The following is a 21,811-nucleotide window of genomic DNA, read 5'->3' on the forward strand; positions in this document are numbered from 1 at the left end:
TAAAACTTAGCAGTTTTTGTATGTGTAAGTAAAATGTTGCCAATGTGTTGGTTTCATTTTGAGTTTGGCATCTCCTTTCGACAATCCCTTCGACCATGCAATGACATAAATGAAATCAGCTGATGAGATGAGCCAACCTGTACATAATTGAACCATGGTATGCACCTTAACGTTAAGCTAATCGTTTATCAAAAAATTTCCACCGTTTCCGTTGAAACACTTCGAAATATTATCGATAAAGAAATTATCAAGATAAATTGTGTCTCGTTTTTAACCGAAACGAAACGCTTTCGTTAACGTTAAAAATATTAACAAAAACGTGATACTTTATGTTTGAAATGTGCCATGGTGAAGCCGTGGTGGTAACAGCGAGCGGACATACACACACAAACTCCATGTAATTTGTTTGTGTAATTTGTTGGTGGTAATGTCAAAAATACTTTGAGAAATGTTCGTACTGTCAAAATTCATGAGAAAAGTTGCAATCAGCTTGGCTAATGGTTTCACCTTTAATGACTCCGCCATCAATCAGCTTTGCCAGCATAGTTTGAAATTAATAATCAACATAAACGATTTGATTTCGTTTTGATATGGCAGAAAACGAAAAAAAATCATTTCGTTAATTTGACGTTCTTAACGTTAATAAACGAAACGAAATGACTTTGTTTCGTTTATTAACGTTAATTATCGTAACGAAATGATATCGGTTCGTTGGTTAAGCATGCCTGCTATTTACCCCGCGCTCCAAAGCGAATGTTCTCTGCATTTGCATTCAGCGAAAATTTTTACAGGTGCACTTGCATGTATATTGTTGTTACATTACCTATGGAATGCAGTGAAAATTTGCTGTGCAATGATACAAGATCATGTGAACATGATCGTGAGCTGCCCTTGAAGATACATCTAATAATTTGGCTTATTTTTCCATTAGTGCACCATAAAAGTGCATCCACACTAAACGTGTCGTGTCGTCCGACTGTCGCTATGTGTGAATGGTGCCATAAGAATACAAGGAAGGAATATTTTGTCACTACGTGTAGCGTCGATTAGTGTGCACGTACTTTAAGCAATTCTGAGTAAAATACAATTTTTTTTTTTTGTAATGGAGTTTTCCTTTTTGATAATAATCACCCCAATAAGGTTATTAAGCCAAAGAGTATATATTTGTTAAGAGGCGTCACTCGATACTTTTGTTGTTGCCAAAGAAGCACCACGACATGGTTTGTCATCTCGAATGTGATTCTCAAGGAAGTTTTGTTTAGTTTTCTTTAACTGCATCCTATATATTTATGCGGTGAAGTGACTTTGCATAATTACGATTTTTGGAAAATAAATTAATTAATTAATTTAATACAACACAAATACCCCACGAAAATGTATAGAAGGCGTTTTTATAAATACATCTGACATTTTCTAGAATTGGATTAGGTCCACCTTTTTTTGGAGTTCAGAGTTTTGATAAATTAATGGGTCCGGGGTGCGAACAAAAACTTGAAGACTCTTTAAGATACAAAATTTAGGGTAATTCTTTACTTTAGCTCACAACTACTAAAACTCGTCCAAAAATATCGGGAGAGGTGTCAAAAGACGTGCCTTGGTTCCAGGATCACGAATCCGAAATATCATTTATTTTCGGAGATATTTGCAAACAAACAAAATCGTGAATTTTCATGTGGTTATTGTAATTTTGATGATTTTGTGTACACACAAAAAAACTTAGGGTAAAAGTGTTTTGCGCGGATATAGTTTTGGCTCCAAACCGGTGCTGAACACACCCAGGGTACTTTTTATAAGCGTAGCCGCAGGCCGCCAATGCAGACAAGTGTTCTGCGAAAAAATACTATATATCATACCCCGTTTTCGGAGCGCTCCGGGGCCATTTTTCGGTTTTTTGGAAATATCTTTTCACAGAAATAAAATTTTTAATTTCCGCTTTCGGATTCGTGGCCCTGGGATCGTGTCTTTTGACACCTCGTCCGATATTTTGGACGAGTTTTAACAGTTGTGAGCTAAAGTAAAGAATTACCAAATTTAGTTTTTCATTATTTTATTAAAGCGTGGTGCTTTAATGAAATATTTTACCAATTCTTTCTTAAAAATATTAAATCAGGAATTCTCATTCACTACGAACAGATACTAACACCCCTATTATGAACTCATACGATACACGATAAACGCTTGCAATCTGTTCTACCGTATAATGAAATAAATTCTAGCGTGTGAAACCCGAGCGTTAGCGTTTATCGTGGTATTGTCATACGCTAACTATCGCATAAGCTGTTCAATTTTCTACGCTAGCTATTTTTCCACGATATGTTGGGAACTATTTAAATAGAAGTAAATATAAAATTATTACATAATCCAAAAGAATCCAACTATTGCCTCATTCCTAACACTCTGTTGCAACACCCTGGGCAAGAAACCTTAATGTGGCACAAACCTTCAAAATATTTGGGATGGGTGACCTATTTTTACGGGCGCGCAAACTGCCTTCTATCTCTGTTAAGACATACTCTGGCAACAATTTTGTTTATTTAACTTTTTCTTTACTTTTAGTATGTCAAGTACTAAAGAAGATTGGAAGCATCTCTCAATTTTCTTCTTTTTGTGGGTTCTATGCAAGTTTCGTCAATTTGTTCATTTGAGTTTATATAAAAGGTAACAGAGGTTGCATAAAACATTTTATTATTACAGCTTTTAGAAACTTTTGCCACTTTTACGTACAAGACAAATGAATTGTTAGTATTTATGTTTTATTTTGCTATCTGTTTCGTATAGATTCAGAAAAATGTGTAAACTAAACTCTGCCGTCATTCATAATTGAACATCTATTGGGCGTGTGGAAATCGCAATATGAAAGCTGATGTTTTACGATACGCTAGCTAGCGTTTATCGTCTATCGTATGAAAATTCATAATAGGGGTGTAATATAAGCTGTGTTTTTTTTACACGAGTATACGTTTCGTTGACGAGTGAAAAAAAAACGCCTATCCTCGCTTAGATAATGCTTAGGAGACCCATCTAGCGGCTGTAGTTAAACAACTAGCTACAGCAACAGGGTGTACCGAAAAGCGGAGACACAACGCTCTGATGGCCATAGGGTATAACATATAGCTGAATCAGTTGCGATGAATTGTGGACACACATTGAATACATAGAATTAGTGTAGAGGGTGAAACAAAGACACATATTTCAGTTACATCTGAGTATAATGCGTATTGAAATTTAGTAGGACAAAATTTATGCGCAGCAATTTCAGAGGTGTATTTAAAGTTTTTCGCTTAGCAGTCCATATAAAGTTTAAGCGTAAACGGATATACGCGTGTTAAGAAACACGGCCATAAGTTCGAAATTCTCTTTTGCTTATATTGAACGTCTGGCTCACCCCATTCCGTACTGTATCCACCAACAGTCAGGGTTGCTTTATTATTTTCATGTGATCTGGCAACAATCTGGCGTTTTTAAAAAGATGGAGGAATAACGGATAGAAAGGAGAGCACAAGGCAAGCGGTGGAAAAATAAAATAAATTGGCCGAGAAAAAATAATTTACACGTTTCGAGCATATTGATTTTTTCTCAATTAATATGTAAGTGCAATGGAAAGTTGTTGTCTAAGTGTTTGCGAAAGTGTTCGAAAAATGCCGTCTTTAATATGTTTAGAAAGATACGCGCCCTAATTTGCATAAAAATTGGTTATATGTATATGTGTCAACCAAAATATGGCACTGGCATAGTTCCCATTATCCAAATGCATTTATCATATAATAATTTTCTGTTTTCAGGTCTGCTGATCCGTTCAGTTTAAGTGAATTATCAGAATTTCTTGACGATTCTGATGGCCATCGATTGGCACAGTTTATACAGAAGAAAAGTGGTAAAGTGTGGCCCAGTCGCAAGCGAATTTTTAATTCTGAGCCCGAACGGTTTAGTTTAGAGGTGCGTCTAAAGCGTGTCAGTACACCTTGCGTTTCACTAAAGGAATCGGGTGAGAATACCGATAGGGAAAATGATTCTCAACGAGCTCAACCAATTGTACAACCGAATGAAATACAGGAAAAACCAGTCAATACGCCTGAATGTAGTGCTGAAAAGCAAACACACTCCATATTAAAACCAGTTAACTCCGAAGCGGATGGTGTACCCCATGACCCAGTTTTACAAGCGAATGAAATTAAAGAAGAGGCAGTTGATTTGCCAGATGGTAGTACTAAGGGATTAACTCACTCCCAATTAGGAAGAGAAAATCCTCAGGCGGTCTGTGACCCAAATACCAGAAACAACACAAGCCTTCCAGTTAGAGATCAAATCAACAATACAGAAGTGGTAGAGCCTGCCTCCCAGACAGCTACGTCACAAACACCACCGAGAATTATGGTATGGTTGGCAGCTGAAAATCAAGCACAACCAACGCTTCGAGAGGAGGAACAAATGCAACAGCCAAATTTGCCACAGCAGGATGAGGAACTAAATCGTTGTGTTAGTCCCGTACCTTTAGCATTGTTACCCGCTACACCACAATCATTGAGACATAAATCACCACGATCCCCCATGTCAAAAAACATGCGAAGTGGCGGTGTAAGTAGTGCAGATCGTTTAAGGCGTCATGTTCTAAAGCGTCATTCCGTGTTACCCCATACCGGTAAAAGAACGTTACTTAAAGAATTTGAAAAGACTGTAACGTCGACAGATTTTGTAAGTATTTTAATATTATACACATTGTTTTACAAATTATGATGTTTATATTTTAACTACAGCAGCCACCAATATGTAGCACGCCTTTAAGCCACAGGCCAATAGAAAAAGTTCAAAATAATTCACCAACTGCAGATGAATATGCAAGAGCAGATGTACAACGTCTATCAATCAGTTCTTTGAGCAAACATGATGAAGCATTGATGAAAAATATGATTGGTGACGCGTTAGAGGAGGCAATGAAAAAGTTGCAAAAAATTGATAATACTGAACGAATGCAAATTAGTAAAACACCCGATAATACAATAAATCAACCGCGAAATATAAAAAACCTACGTCGGAAAACCAAAACAACACCTGTATCAATTAGAAATGAAACCGTTATACCTGACACACAAGATTTGCTGCATAAAGCTCAAGCGCAATCTTCATCGAACGGTCAAGCCGAAACCTCTCATGTTTTGATCACACAGGAACTATTGCAAGAAGTGCAAAATACCCTTAAAGATATCAGAAAAACGCAAGCACAGCCGTCAAAGATTGTCATACCAGTGAATCAAACTTTTAACAGCGCGTCCACCGCTACTAAGGCACAATCTAATATGAAAGAATCTGTACAAAATGGCACGAATATCGAGAATATATTACATGGTACAATTGCACAAAAAAATAGTCTTAATAAGCTGAATGAAACGCTTAGACAATCACGTGCTTCTAGTATATGTTCAGATATTCAGTCTATTGTAGAGATTCGAAATGCTTCCAAATGCGAAAATTCGCATGCTTTTCTAAATCATCCAACATTTACGCATAATAACACAATAAATGCTCGTACTCCTATTGACAACGATAGAGCTCTTACAAAACACAATAGCTGTCACTCCTTCGCAAATAATACCGCTAACAATAATGATGTACGAGAAACTTTCCAAGGAGGACACATACAACATGCGTGTCTACAACATTCTATTGTACAGGATCCAACAGTGGCAAAGCAAATCCAGCATGAATGTTTTAGCCCTCAACATTCAATGGTACAAGGTTCGGCAGTGTCAGTGCAAGCCAAGGTACCAGAGGATATTAATGCTCGCAAGAATCGGCAGCAAAGCTTTTCAAGACACAATAGCATAAACTCTGCCGATGTTGTTAAAACGTTCAACAGAGAACACGCGCAGTATGAGTGCCGAACTGACGATTGTTCAGTAGTGCAAGATCCGACAGAGCAAGTAGAAGCCAATGTTTCCAAAGCTTTTATTAGTGGAATAAATCACGAAGAAAAGTCTAATACAAAGGGAAATAACAGGTATGTCACCAAAGCGCCTGATACGTGCATGGAATACACACAGATTGAATGCTGCACTGGTTGTGCAAGGCAACCAGAAGTACAGATTCCAAGAGTAGACACCGGTTCTCGCGATAATTTGGCAAGACATACCAGCATTCATGCTAACCCATTATCTAAGACATTCGGGCAATGCCATAATCCTGACCATTCAGTAATTCAAGATACAGCCAAAGCACCATGTTCAAGTCGGAAATCTATAGGTTTCATAGATAACCCAACTGTTTCTTCCGCTTCAATCGTAAATAATCAAAGCTTAACAAAGGCTGCGTCTGAGCGTCCCAGGCGGTCCATTTTGAAAAACAAAACCATGTCACACGTTAAATACACCAAAAATGCAACTATAAATGAAAATATGGAAATAGCTAGTTCATCACTCATTACAGAAGATGAGGATGTTGACGAGAGCCATAGACCCATTGCTAAAAGACGAGTTACGCGTAAGAGCGGTCCGCTTAATCTTGCAACTGAAAGACGTAAGCCAGTTACACGCAGCAGACGCAAATGCAAGGGTACTTTACTGTTATCAAACGCGGTTGAATCGCCTACAATTACTTCAGATACCGATGCCGAGTCTGGCCTACCACCAGCACATCCCCTTAACTTACATCATGATAGGCGTGGCGAGTATATGTCGCAAAAACAGTCAAAGCGACCCCTAAATAAAGCACCAAATACACCGAAAAATGGTGAACAATTTGCAGAAGAACTTAAAGCACATTTGGCACGTCTAACAAATCTTGAAATACTTGATTTGCGTAAGCGTAATTCAATTAGTGAGGCATTAGTGGCACCAACAAGTTTGCAAAAATCTGTTACAAAAGTAGACAGTACTTTGAAACATAAATTGCAAATTGAGGAACAAATTCAATTGGAAATTTTGCGTCGAGAGCTATTAGGAGAAGCGGAGGGTTTACATGAAATACTGGCACAGAATCCAGAGTCGTACAATGTGGAAAGCGTTGCTCCGAATGTAAGTGATACTGGAATTCTTGAAGAACTTGTTGAATTACCGTCGGCTCCAGATGTCTTTAAGGATAATAATGGTATGGCAACAAGCCAGCAAGAACAAATGCTTGCCAATTTAACGTCTAGTATGCGGACATATAATTCTTCATTGATTGATGACAATACAGAGCGTGTAACATTTATTCAGCCAAATAATAGTGTACAAACTAGGCGTTCACTATCACGAAAAAAGAAATCTAAAGATTTGGTAAGTGAAATAAAATTATTAATAATTGTGATTTTTGGCGACCTCTTAATTAATTACTTATTTTGTTTAAAGCTGGCTTCAGGTCAAATTGAGTAAAACACAATATGTTTTAAGTTTTACTACCAATATATTTCGGCTACTCTTCCGGTAACCGTCTTCAGGGCGTAAATTGCATTTATTTACACGTCTGCTCTGTCTGACGTGGAGCTGTGTAGCGGAAGAGTAGCCGAAATATATTGGTAGTAAAATTTAAACATATTGTGTTTTACTCAATTTGACCTGAAGCCAGCTTTAAACAAAATAAGTAAAATTATTAATAAAATTAGTTTGGATTGTACTTAGTTTCGGACATGACGTTTAAAGTCATATATCAGAAAGTATTTATATTAAGCTTGTATATACAGAGTACAAATAGAGAACTGATTTGGTCTTCAATTGTTTTGTTAATTTTCGATTACGATATAATGCTTTCTTTCTCTCCGATATTAAAGCAAAATTCACAGCAATGGAACGAAATTTAAAAATTTTACATCAAAGTTTTCAACTTTTTACTAGTCTTTAAAAATTATCTGATTATGCAGTTTTGAAGATCATTCAATTTTCCCATAGCGATATAGATTTCGAGACGCCATCGATTACCGTTAAATTTTAAGAACTTGGTTTTGCCGAGGTTGTTGTTCATCATCTTTTTATACAATGGACCTTACACGAAAAAGTGTGACTGAAAATATACATTTCTTTTTTGCACCGCAATAATTTTTTACGTGTTTATTGTATAAAAAAGTGAGCAACATAAAAAATACAGACAATTTTATAACATACTAGCAGACCCGACAGACGTTGTTCTGCCCTAAATTTGGTCTACCTGCTGACATTTTAATAAGCTTTTTCCGTCTAACTCTGCCCTCGCCTCTCTACACTTTTTCCCAATCTTTGTATTCACTCCTCCCTCCGTATTTTTCGTTTCATCTATCTGCATCTTCGTCTCATTCTATCTCTTTCTCAGTCTCCTTCTCTCTTTTCTCTTCTCTCAAGTTTTTCTCATTCTTCTTCATATCTTATTACCAGTCCCAGAGGGTGGTATGTATTTTGTTACAGTCTAATTCCGAGTCTCAGTAGTCCCAGGTCCACTCCGAGTCTCAGTCTCACTCCGAGTCTCAGTCTCACTCCGAGTCCTAGTCCTAACCCCAGTCCCAGTAAGTACTAATATAGGCAAATTTATATATCAAATTTCAGACAAATCGAATAGGACGTACGTAAATAGGTATGTATTATTAATTCATGTCTTTATTTCAGCTTCGCATGCATATTTATCAGTTTTGTCTGGTTGATGCGATTAAATCGAATATCACAATGAAAATTACTTTAAAGCTCTCAGCAACAGCTTTCATTTCATATCCAAAATACACTTTCTAGGGGTATCCGGGTCCATGTTTTGGCCTATATCTCGAGACCCTAGTCATCCAGCCGTGTAAAACTTACTCTGTACTAAAGTATACAGCAACAGCTTCAATTTGATACCCATAATGTAAAAACACATTCTAGGTGTATCCGGGTCCATGTTTTGGCCTATATCTCGAGACCCTAGTCACCCAGTGGTGTAAAACTTACTCTGTACTAAAGCACACATCAACAGCTTGAATTTGATACCCATAATGTAAAAACACATTCTAGGTGTATCCGGGTCCACGTTTTGGCCTATATCTCGAGACCCTAGTCACCCAGCATAAAACTTACTCTGTACTAAAGCATACATCAACAGCTTCAATTTATTTATTTTATTTATTTATTTAACAGTCATTAAATTAAACAATTAAACAGACCAAATATACCAACACTTAATTCACAGATGTAATACACGATATAAACAACATAAGCAGTCATCAATTTTAAAGAAATATTTAAACAGTATTAATTAAACGCGTGACAATTTCAATTATAAACTTAGAAGTAAGCAAAAGTTAAAATGTTATAAATGTGTTAAAATGTACTCATCAGGAGCTATTAAATAATAATTTATGAAATTGACAATAGAGCAAATTAATAGTAGGTAAAATATATACAGAACTAGCTATACACTACAGATTCTAGCGAGCAAATTAATAGTAGGTAAAATATATACAGAACTAGCAGACCTGGCAGACGTTGTTCTGCCCTAAATTTGGCCTATATGCATTTTTTAATTAGCCTAGGTCTTAAAGACAGTAATAATAAATAAATAAAAATAAAATTTTCCGTCTAACTCTACCCTCCCCCACCCCTCTTCACTTTTTCCTGATCCTTTTATTCACTCCTCCTTCAGTCTTTTTCGCTTCATCTATCTCCATATTCGTCTCATTCTATTTCTTTCTCAGTATCCTTCTACTTCTCTTTTTTCTCTTCTCTCACCTTCTTCTCATTCTTCTTCATCCCTTATTGCCTGTCCCAGAGGGTGGTATGTATTTTGTTCCAGTCCCAGTCCCACTCCGAGTCTCAGTCCCGGTCCTAGTTCTAATCCCAGTCCCAGTCCGTCTCTGGTTAACTTCCCGGAAAAAAGGATCGTAAATACTAATATAGGCAAATTTATATACCAAATTTTCAAATTTTGAATTTTTTCTAAAAAAAAATCATAACTCAAGAATGGCTAAACCGATTTGGGATTTCAAAATCAACCAAACATCACCTCTCCTTCCTGTATCTTTCCTAAAAATTGCATGGCAATCTTTCTATCCGTTCTCGAGTTATGGACTGACAATCAAAATGTATACTTCTTTTTATATATATAGAATAGAATTTATACAGAATTTCATTACATACATATAAAAATAATGATCACAACGCAATTTTGCCAACAAGTTTCAAGTAACTGGTACTTCATATTTGAAACAGAGGGTTGAACAGTATTATCACGGTTTAGCGTTCTTTGCTTCATTTCGAATTACAAATTTAATGAAGTTAAAAGGTATTTTTTAATACCAAGAAACGAGTCGCAGACGTCTAAATTTTTACAGTGTTTATTAAAATCACGACATAAACAGCGAAGTGGTTCGTGCATTTCATAATTCGACCTGCATGTAGCTACAAAAATTGATAGAAAATGTCTAGATGGCCTAATAGGAACGTTAAAATTAATTTCACAAAGCAAAAAATGGACTATTTATTGACCCTCTTATTAGTTTTACAATAAATAAGACACCAAGCATCTCCCTGCGGCTCTGCAATGTTTTAACCGGCTGCAATAGGGGGGAAGATTTTTAGAAGGATCCCATGGTAAGTGTTTTAAAGCGAAAAGCAAAAATTGTTTCTGGGCCGATTCCAGATTGTCGGAATGAACCTGATAACGCGGATTCCAAATTATTGAAGCGTATTCCAAAGTAGGCCTGACCAATGATATAAAATTAAAGAAAAAAAAACTTTTTTAAAAATAAGCTTTTATTATTTTGGTTAATAAAATTAACTAAAAAGTAAACAATAAATTGACTCTAAAGAAATATAACACTTTATAAGTTCATTGTAAGCTTAAACGATAATTAGGCTTTTTCGTCTGCGACAAAAAAATTCTATATTGTACATAATTATATATTTTTAACATTAAAACTTTACACCTAAATTATTAAATCTTACAGTTTATATCACAGTCCTAATTGTTCTAATAAAAAACGTGTTAAATTTTGATGGTATAATTAAGAACATTTAGGATCTCCTTTTCTTGCTATCGCAATGTAACACGCTTTTATTAGAACAATTAGGACTGTGATATAAACTGTAAGATTTAATAATTTAGGTGTAAAGTTTTAATGTTAAAAATATATAATTATGTACAATATAGAATTTTTTTGTCGCAGACGAAAAAGCCTAATTATCGTTTAAGCTTACAATGAACTTATAAAGTGTTATATTTCTTTAGAGTCAATTTATTGTTTACTTTTTAGTTAATTTTATTAACCAAAATAATAAAAGCTTATTTTTAAAAAAGTTTTTTTTTCTTTAATTTTATTTTTTACTTTTTAGTTCGTTTTATTAACAAGTAATAGAAGCTTGTTCTTATAAAAGCTTTAAATATAAGTATAGGGGGTGAAAGAAAAACACATATATCAGTTACATCTGCGTATAATGCGTATTGGAATTTATTAGTACACATTTTATGCGCAGCAACTTCAGAGGTGTATTTAAAGTTTAAAGCATTGTAAATATAAGTATTGAAGTCATGAGCCTGGGCATTCGCGTAATTTTAGTGATGTAAATTGCATGGCGCCAGCGCCAATGCGGTGCCAGCTCAATGGTAGCTCATTGACGAAATTACTCCAAGCGAATTTTTGACGCTTCTTAGTAGTGAGTGCGTAGTACATTTTACTTGCGCTATTGAGTGAAACGACTTTTGTGTGTCAGGCACGAGTTTGGTGTTATTGGCGCTACTGGTAGTGATGACACTGAGCTGTTGACGGTAGCGCTGGTAGTTCAGATTTTGAATCAGAGAAAGAATTGATGACCCGTGTGAATTATTATGGCTTTGGCCGTGTAAATTATTATGGTGTATTTGTATATTTTAGATTTAATGCACAATTAATATTTGTGTGTTTGAGCGGCCAAATAATAACAGTAGTATTGCTAAAGTGCTGCTTAGTTGATGGAATGTCGCTAATTTCTTAGCGATGATCAGCAGATTGTCAATATTTCGTTCAACGGACGCGCGAAATTGCCACATCTGCTCAAATTTTCCAAAGATTTTCCATTCTTGATTTAACTTAAGCTGTTATGCCAATATTATTCAGCCAGCTTTTTTCAAATAGGTAATTTTTCCAAAAGCAAAATAAATTACAGAAAAGATTACAGGGTTAAACAGCCTTAAAAATTCAGCTATGTTGGTTATACACAGATATACAACAGAGGGTTGTGTCTCCGCTTTTCGCAAGCGATGAGATTCACTACGCGTGACACGTGATTCACCACGTCCAAATATCACAATCCACGGATAGGTACCGGCGTGTTTGTATGGGACTTAGGCTGTTATGCCAAAGTAAATACAAATCTTTACCGATAACTGTGTTATCGATTAATTTGTCGAATTCTAACAAAGTAATATTGCATTGTCATCGGAGTTATACATGTGTGCAAAATTTCAGCTCAATCGGACACCGGGAAGTGTATCAAATTTAACTTGCAAGATTCCATTACAGACAACAAAAGTGAAAGTAAATAAAAGCTTATAAAAAGAGTTTTTGTAACGTATGGGTCATTGAATTCTTTAGACCAACGTTTAACGAAAGCCAAAGTACCTTTAGCGCTATTCACGCAAGATTCAATATGAAGTTAAAAATCGCGTTTTGGGTCCATATCCATAATGTAAAAACACATCCTAGTGTTACCCTGATCCACGTTTTGGCCTATACTCGAGACCCTAGTCACCCAGGGGTATGAAAATTACCCTCTACTAAAGCACTCATCAACAGCTTTTATTTGATATCAATATTCTATACACATTCTAGGGGTACCCGGGTCCACGTTTTGGCCTATATCCCGAGACCCTAGTCACACAGGGGTATGAAAGTTACCCTCTACTAAAGCACTCAACAGTTTTCATTTGCTATCCATATCCTATAAACACATTCTAGGGGTACCCGGGTCCACGTTTTGGCCTATATCTCGAGACCCTGTGCTTCTATCCTGAATTTTCTTTGGTATAAACATGGGGGAGCCCCAGACCTTTCCAACGAATGCAAAACCGTGAAAATCGGTTGGTGCGTTCTGGAGTTATAGCGTCAGGAAGGAAAACCCGACTTATTTTTATATTATAGATAAAGGCGGATGAGAATATACCCGCGGTTGGTATGCCTGTCGTAAGAGGCGACTGAAATACCCAAATGATTCAAAGGGTTGTGTAGCGCAACCTTTTCAATGGGTTGCCAGCGTAGTTTATAGCTTCTCCAACCCAATTGTCAACCTCACCTACCCGTGGCGAATCCTGATTCTTTAGCAGTCGAGGTTCTGGCGCCTCAAGTTCCATGGAACTAGGCCCCACCCCCAGAAGGTTCCATGTGTACTTATCGGACTTGTACCTTAATTGTGCTTCTTACCGGAACGTACAGGATTTATATCCCACAAGAGACAATTAATATTGATAAAAATAAAAAATAAATGTAAGGCGCGATAACCTCCGAAGAGATCTAAGGCCGAGCTTCTCTTCCAATTTGCGTCGTGCTCCTCTTGATTTTTCCCTACAAATTGGCCGGACGGGACCTACATGTTTTTATGCCGACTCCGAACGGCATCTGCAAGGCAGATGAACTTTCACTGAGAGCTTTTCATGGCAGAAATACAATCGGAGCGCTTGCCAGACACTGCCGAGGGGCGACCCCGCTTAGAAAAATTTTCTTCTAATTGAAAAATCTTATTTCTAAAATTTTGATGTTGCTTTGCCCGGGAGTTGAACCCAGGGCATACGGTGTGATAGGCGGAGCACGCTACCATCACACCACGGTGGCCGCCATAATATTGATAACGCTCCCTAAAACCCTGGGGGAGTTTGTCAATCGCTACAGCAACAACAACAGCCGTTTTTATAGATAATAAGGCACACTTGCAGAACGGCGAGTTATCTTTTTAACGTAACATAATACTTACGAAATATGGCTTGACTCTATAGATTGCAAAGGTCCTTTTTCTTCATTTTTTAGCCTGAAATAACGAAAAAATACATGGATATACAAAAGCGCGTAAAAAAACGTAAACAAATAAACGTATCGAAACGCTCATTATATTCTAAAGGTGACTCCACAGGGGAAAATGATGAAAACGAAGGGAATGCATCATCAGAGAAGGATAATTTCTCTCAGACCACTGCAACAATACAGCCAATACCACCACCGCCCGATTTTACACCTACAAGGCCACTATCCAACTTGCATATACCATCACCACCACCGCCATTGATTGCAACGTCGTCGCGCAAAAGTGGTGATCCATTACCAGTGCAATCGCCAACATCAGCTGGTAAAAATTCTTCAAAACGGTTCCAGTTCATTTCACCGACATTAAGTAGAGAAGAATCACTCCCGCCACCACCTTCACAATTCTCTTCAACGACACCGAACAGAGAGACACCATTACCGCCACCATCTCCAACATCACCTTTGGGGGTGTATGTATTACCGCCAGGGCCATTTTTGGATCATTGCAATAATACATCTCCGAAAAGTGTTAACGCCACACGACGGCCGTCCATCAAACCTTCAAGTTCAACCCAAGCTGCTTGCTGCCAAACGGATGATGAACTATTCAAAAAACCAATAATGCCTGCACCTCGTGGACGTCCACGAAAGAGAAAAGCTTCCGAACGCACTGAAGCATCAAATCGTCAAGTTGAAAGTAGTGACACAGAATCCGCAGTTGGTGATGAAGGTGAGAACACTTAATAATTATTCAACGTAACATTTGTTAAACATTGCATTTTTATACGATTTCGATTTACAGGTGTGCGCCGATCCAAGCGAGGGCTAGTACCAAGGAAAGAAAGCTTTTTATGTGGTACACCAAATGGACCACCATTATTTTATTCATTGATGGCAGCTGCCGAGCAGCGTTCAGCTAAAGCTAGACTAAAACGCTTAGAAAAAACAAGAATATCAGCAAGCTTAAACAACAATATTTCAGTTCCAATTGCTTCAAGCACTGTAAAAAAAGTAGCAAAAAAGAAAATATGTAGGCCTTCAAAGAAAAGTACAGTTAGCGAGGAACATGGTCACTCTTTTAGCTCATTAGGTGAAACGAATACAGCATCAGGAACGGTATGCAGTGCAAGTACGAATTATAACGCAGTCATCTCGAAGCTGCATCCAATCGAAGAAAATGCCAAGGAATCTGAAGACATAGCGTTTATGACAGAGAAGGCAGGTGTAGTAAATGTGGCACAACCGTCAAGAGAGAGCGAAGCACCCGCGGCGATCAGTCCACAAAATATGGCAGTAAACAATAATGAAAGTGACACTCAGATAACGAAGAAAAAAAAAAAGCAAAAGCGTAAATTAAGTAAGGCAACTGCAAAAGGCAAATGCAAAGACATGACACATAAAGAACTCAACGAAATGTTTGATCAACTGAAAAATGGTGATAGTGACGCTCCTGAGGGTAGCACACAAAAGGGAACTAAGGAAGCAAAACACGATGAAGCAACTTGTTCGGGGTCAAAAGCTAAAGTAGGTCGGAAAAATAAAACTCGCGTACGTAACGCAAAATCAAAAAAATATATCACAGATATTTCATCAGCACCTGGCACAGTTTCAAAGAATCAAAGTCAAATGGCACTCATTAGCAATCAATCTGGGGTGACTACCCAAGCTGAAGCAATAAACGAAGCGGCAATTGGTTCTAAGTCAAAACCTAAGGCAGATGAGAAGAATAAAAAACAAAGTAGCCAAATAAAGACCACAGAAGCACAATTACCTACGCAGCAAAACACTTCATCAAATGCGAATACAACGAGTGCCACAAATCGAGCAGGAATATTAGAACGAAGTCGCTGTAATGGGCCTCCGCCTCCCGCTCGGTCGAAACTGAATGAAATGTTTGATCAACTAAAAAATGCTGCCAACTATAAGCCACCTTGTGATGAATCATCATCATCATCAACTTCAAGCACTACTCAAACACGAAATTTACGTGTGCGTCTGCGCCGTACACCTTTACGCAATGTAGGAACAAGCAGGCCAGCAGAATTAGATCCTTCAACATCATCGACTTCTTCAACCCGCACACAGAATGCTGCCCAAAAAGAATTATATAAATGGCTTAGGAATGTATCATATTCAGCGGAAACCACCAACACTCCTGATATGTGCATTTTTAGGGAAATGCGTACTTGTGAGTAAATTTCTTTTCATACATATTTGAAGATATGCTGGAGACCACATTCATGCACGTCTTCATTTCTTATAATGATTTTAAAAATTTTAAGTCATGTATTGACTATTTATTAATTTTTAGCATCTGCTGGTAATCTGTACTTTACTGATTTGCAAGGTGTTGATTATGCTTTTTACGATACAGATGATACAGCTTCCTTGGGTTATTTACGCTTCCAACCGTTGCAATATAAATCATCAAAGCGGGCAAAACATAATAATTTGGTAAGTATTAATTATAATACATGCATTTTTTTTTATCAAGTTTCGAAAACAAGCTGAACGTCTCGTATAGTTGTTGTTGTTGTTGTAGCAATGCTCGCCCCACCTAATAGCCGCGACCGATCACAAATTGTCATCAATATCCTCTAACGGGAGTCCAAGGAAACTTGCCGTTTCAACAGGGGTGGACCATAAGGAAAGGGGTGTTAGAGGCGTTGGTTCCACATTACAATTAAAGAGATGGTTGGTGTCATGTGGGGACACATTGCAAGCAGGGCATACATTTTGTATGTCGGGGTTGATTCTGGATAGGTAAGAGTTTAACCTGTTACAGTATCCAGAACGAAGTTGAGCAAGAGTGACACGCGTTTCCCTGGGGAGTATGCGTTCCTCTTCTGCAAGTTCTGGATATTTTTCTTCAAGTACTGGATTCACCGGGCAATTCCCGACATAAAGGTCCGACGCCTGTCTATGGAGTTCACCAAGGACCTGCTTGTGTTTTTCCGCTTCATACGGCTGGGTTCTCAGGTGCCGTATTTCCTCAAAATGCTTACGGAGATGACTCCTTAGGCCCCTAGGCGGTGCTGGTTCGTCAATCAGATGTCTGTTGAGATGCCCAGGTTTCTGGGTATTCAACAGAAACTGTTTGGTCAGCATCTCATTTCTCTCCCTGATGGGGAGTATTCTCGCCTCATTATGCAGATGGTGTTCTGGGGACATAAGAAGACAGCCCGTGGCGATTCTGAGAGCAGTGTTTTGGCAGGCCTGTAGTTTCTTCCAGTGGGTGGTTTTTAGGCTTGGCGACCATATGGGTGACGCGTAGCACGTAATCGGCTGGCTAATTGCTTTGTATGTGGTCAAGAGCGTTTCTTTATCTTTTCCCCAGGTACTGCCAGCAAGGGATTTGAGGATTTTATTACGGCTCTGAATTCTTGGAACAATTGCGGTTACGTGCGCACCAAAATGTAGATCCTGATCAAACGTCACACCCAAGATTTTGTGGTGTAGGACAGTCGGTAGCGTAGTGCCATCGACGTGGATGTTCAATATGGTCGACATTTGGGGCGTCCATGTTGTAAACAAGGTCGCGGAAGATTTAGTCGGTGACAATGCCAGGTTTCGCGAGGCGAAAAAACTGGAGAGATCAGGGAGATAGCCGTTTATTTTATTGCATAGCTCGTCGATCTTTGGGCCTGGGCCTGTGGCCATTATTATGCAGTCATCGGCGTAGGAAACGATTGTGACTCCTTCCGGTGGTGAAGGTAGCTTAGATATGTAGAAATTAAACAAAAGCGGGGATAGGACACCACCCTGTGGCACCCCTTGTTTAATTCTCCTTTGTTTTGATGTTTCGTTTCTGAATTGCACCGATGCCTGCCGACCACCCAGATAATTTGCGGTCCACCTTTTAAGACATGGGGGAAGGGTGGACCCTTCCAGGTCTTGCAGTAACGAGCCATGTTGACCGTATCAAAAGCTTTTGATAGGTCTAACGCTACGAGTACTGTTCTATGGTGGGGATATTGATTCAAACCGCAATTTATCTGGGTGCTAATGACATTTAGCGCGGAGGTAGTGCTATGGAGTTTTCTGAAGCCATGCTGATGAGGGGCTAGCTGCAAATGTGCTTGGAAATAAGGGAGTAAAATGGCTTCAAGCGTCTTTGCCACTGGCGATAGGAGAGATATCGGACGAAATGACCCACCTACGTTAGCTGGTTTCTCAGGCTTTAGTAGCGGGACCACCTTGGCCATTTTCCATTTCTCGGGTATGACAAAGGTGGAAAGAGACAGGTTGAAGACATGCGCTAAATATTTGAAACCCTCTTTCCCTAGGTTTTTAAGCATCGGCATGGCTATGCCGTCTGGGCCCACTGCTTTGGATGGTTTAGCGCGACCAATGGCGTCCTCAACCTCTCTAGCGGTGATGGTAATTGGTGCCGCGCTGAGTTTGTGTTTATGCGCGTGCCTATTGGCTCTCCGTCTATCTTTGTCGACCGTAGGGTGCATTATATATTGTCGGCAGAAAGCGCTCGCGCATTTTTTCGCATCCGACAGCACCTTATCGCCAAAGGCGATGGGAACTTTGTCTTTGTGCTTAGTCGGATTCGATAGGGACTTTACGGTGGACCAAATTTTACCTACACCGGTAGAGAGGTTACAACCTCTTAGGTGCTCTACCCATTTCGCCCGCATGTGTTCGTCCACAAGCAATCTGATGCGTTGGTTTATATCCCTTATTTGAGGGTCGCCTGGATCAAGCTGTCTTATAAGGTCGCGTTCCCTCGCTAAGCTCGCGGCTTAGCCGGGAAGTGGGGCCGGATTTCGGGAATTCTCCCGGCGGGAATGAAATGTGCCGAGGCGGATTCAATGACCTTACGGAAGGCACGCTCCCCTTGGCGGGCATCAGTCGGGATAGGGAGGGCAGCAAAGCTACTGTCTGTTGCAGATTTATATTCTTCCCACTTTCCTTTTTTGAAGTTTATGAAAGTGCGTTTTTCGGTGACGATGAAGTCGGCGGTACGCTCGAACGAAATAAGTATGGGCAGGTGGTCGGATGCCAATGTTACCATCGGCTGCCAGTTGACGCAGTTTACGAGTTCTGCGCTTACGATTGAGATATCTGGCGAGCTATGACAGCTTCCTACCATACGTGTGGGGGCGTCTCCGTTCATTGTGCAGAAAGTCATTTCGTCTATTTGATCCGCCAACATCTCACCCCTACTGTCCGCCCGCAAGTTTGAATGCCATAGGTCGTGATGGGCATTGAAATCGCCTAAGATAATGCGATTGTTGCCAGTGAGTAAGGCCTCGATATTAGGGCGGTATCCACTGGGGCAACAGGTGACAGGAGGGATGTAGATGTTGATGATTTCTAGATTTGCATCGCCTGACCGGACAGATAGGCCTTGACGTTCTAAGACATTGTCACTGCGGTCGATGCCAGGATCAAATATATGATATTGCACAGAGTGGTGTATAATAAACGCGAGGCCGCCTCCATTTCCGCTCTCGCGGTCTTTCCTGTGGACATTATAACCAGAGCAGGTCTGCAATGCAGATCTTGCTGTGAGTTTAGTCTCTTGAATCGCAGCAATGCGGATGTTGTGCCGCTTCATGAAATCGACTATCTCCGTAATCTTCCCAGTTAGTCCATTACAGTTGAACTGCAGAATTCTGAAGTGCATGAGGGGTGACGCCGCCACTCTGGGGGTAAGTGAGGGGTGACTACGCCTAGGTTGTGGAAGGCCAGGACGCAATTGCTGTTGTGGCCTTGGGACTGGGCGCCCTTGGGCAAGCATTGGGGTACCCGGATGATTTGGGTTTGCGACCTGGCAACATGGCGCGATGAAACCCGTCGAGGGGTTGCCGTCGCGGAGACCAGAACATCTAGGAAAGTGGCACCACCCAAGGCAGGAGCTGCATTGAGCGGATGTCGCAAACCTATATATTCTGTGCTGGCAGACGGTGCAAACGGAGGCAGGGACTAAGAGTCTGTTTCCCTGACCTGCACGATTGCTGCCAGAAAAGAGGGGGGAAAAGAAGACGGGGGCAGGGGCTGATGCTCAGCATTGCTACCAGCTCTACTACGAAGGTAGTAGTTATGAGTGGTATCAGCTGTTTGAGTTGTTGGCGCCGTGGGGCGCGAGCAGCAGCGGGTACTTGTGGCTTGCTGAGCAGCGAAGCTGCTGGAAGGTAGTGGGGATACGCTTAGGCGTAGACTACGGGACGCCCTTGGGCGTGAGCAGCAAGGAGCCACAAAAGATTTATAAAAGTTACGTGGACGTCGGGTTTTGGGATCAAGCCCAGAACAACCTGTCCGATGCAACCATATGTTGCACGAGACACACTGAACAGAGTATGACCGTCCTAAAAAGATTCTTTTCTGGCAGATGCAGCAAAACCATTTCTCATGACCGGGGTCAGGAGACGGACCCGGATTGGGTTCGATACCTTCCCGGAGTAAGAGAATATGTAGCAATCCTGCTGCAAGGAGCTGCTGGGAGGATGACAATTTGTGGGAGGGACGAAACAAATTAAATGGGGTCACACTGAAATGACAGTCCTTGGTCGGGAAAAATCCCGAGTCGCTCCGGTACATAGAACCGACTGCCTTAAGAGACGCTAATGAAAGTTTTAGCGTTTGCTGAGCCATGTGTAACCTCTTTTTTAGAGGATATTATTTCTCAAATCAAATCGGTTTGTAATACTTAATTATTTTTATTGCAGCACTTCGTTGTACTTGCGGGTACATTCCGCTTTGGCACTGAAAATGAAAATGGAATATTCGGTATCGGCGATATGGTAGCCATCAATATCGGTGAGTAGATGTTGTGTTATTATATTCGATTTTTTAAGGTGTTAACAGCGGTTTAATTATCTCGTTCTTTAGGCCAGCGATACAACATAACGAATATGGAAAAAGACATCGGCATACTAATGGTCATTAAGAAGTAATTGTTATATATAAAGAATAGATATTAAAAAAATTAAATATTTTCTCTTGAACATACAATTTATTTGTAGTTAGTATGTATGGTTTCTACAAACCACAAAGTTTCTATTATCGTTTATCGTCAGTAAATACTCGTATATTTTGATTACAAAATAAAAAAAACAAACACGTTAATGCTGTAAAGGCTATCAACAGATCCCAACTATGGCATAATTCAGAATATTAATTAATTTATTCCCCTTTTCGCAATTGTCGATTGTTGATTTAAGTGACTGTACACTCTATAGAGTCGTTTGTAAAGGATGATTGTAAACGAAATTATTTGATTGCATGTCAATCCCACAGAGATCGCGACAATCGTGTTAAGGACGAAAATATTCTATATTTCATAAATAATTATCTTAGTTTCTATGTTTCATAGTTATAAAAATGAAGAAACTTTAATTATATTTTTTAATATTATAAACTTTTGTAGTTAGTGTTGTAAATAAAATATATAATTTAGTTTTCTTTTGTTTGCATACAATATGATAAGGAACACCTCTAATGTTTGATTCATGGTTCAACTAAATGGTTGGCTCATCTCTACAGCAACGACATACTGTAACGAATTTAGTGAAACTCCGCTTATTTTACACCTACTAACGTTCGTATCGCTAAAATGTTGAATAAATAACTCTAGTATTCAATAATGCAAAATGGCCTTTATTAAAGTACTTCCAATAACACTGATACTTCACAACCAATAGCTTGCTTAAATCAAACTGATTCATGATTGCTCAGCTTGCGCTCTTTTATACTCTTCGGTTTCCTCGTTCGAATACTTCTAGGCGTTTCTTCTTCTAGAATTTACTACTTAGTTACCAGCTATAAAATTACGAGCTTCAAACTACAGATGCACCTTTATAGCTTCTCGCATAGCAATATGCGCGTGTTTATGTGAGTAATGATTGCATACTTTTGTGAGTTATCTCAGATATATACAAGTCGGATCTGTCAATAAGTTTA

At 39.2% G+C, this 21,811-nt stretch overlaps 1 protein-coding gene across 3 annotated transcripts; it reads left to right on the forward strand.

The window, feature by feature from the left end:
* The first annotated feature begins 3,477 nt into the window (after positions 1-3,477).
* Cenp-C (Centromeric protein-C) lies at positions 3,478-21,350 on the forward strand. 3 transcript variants are annotated; one of them, XM_067781796.1, is made up of 8 exons: positions 3,478-3,587; positions 3,783-4,692; positions 4,755-7,250; positions 13,904-14,627; positions 14,700-16,085; positions 16,209-16,351; positions 20,578-20,668; positions 20,741-21,350. In XM_067781796.1, coding segments are annotated over exons 1-8 (5,817 nt in total). In that variant the 5' UTR covers positions 3,478-3,585; the 3' UTR covers positions 20,806-21,350. The 3 variants fall into 3 exon arrangements, with proteins under 3 accessions (XP_067637897.1, XP_067637911.1, XP_067637901.1); XM_067781810.1 differs by having other exon boundaries at positions 14,063-14,627; XM_067781800.1 differs by having other exon boundaries at positions 4,758-7,250.
* Positions 21,351-21,811: the final 461 nt, after the last annotated feature.

This window comes from Eurosta solidaginis, chromosome 1 (genome assembly GCF_040869045.1).
Source record: "Eurosta solidaginis isolate ZX-2024a chromosome 1, ASM4086904v1, whole genome shotgun sequence".
NCBI classification, from domain to species: domain Eukaryota; kingdom Metazoa; phylum Arthropoda; class Insecta; order Diptera; family Tephritidae; genus Eurosta; species Eurosta solidaginis.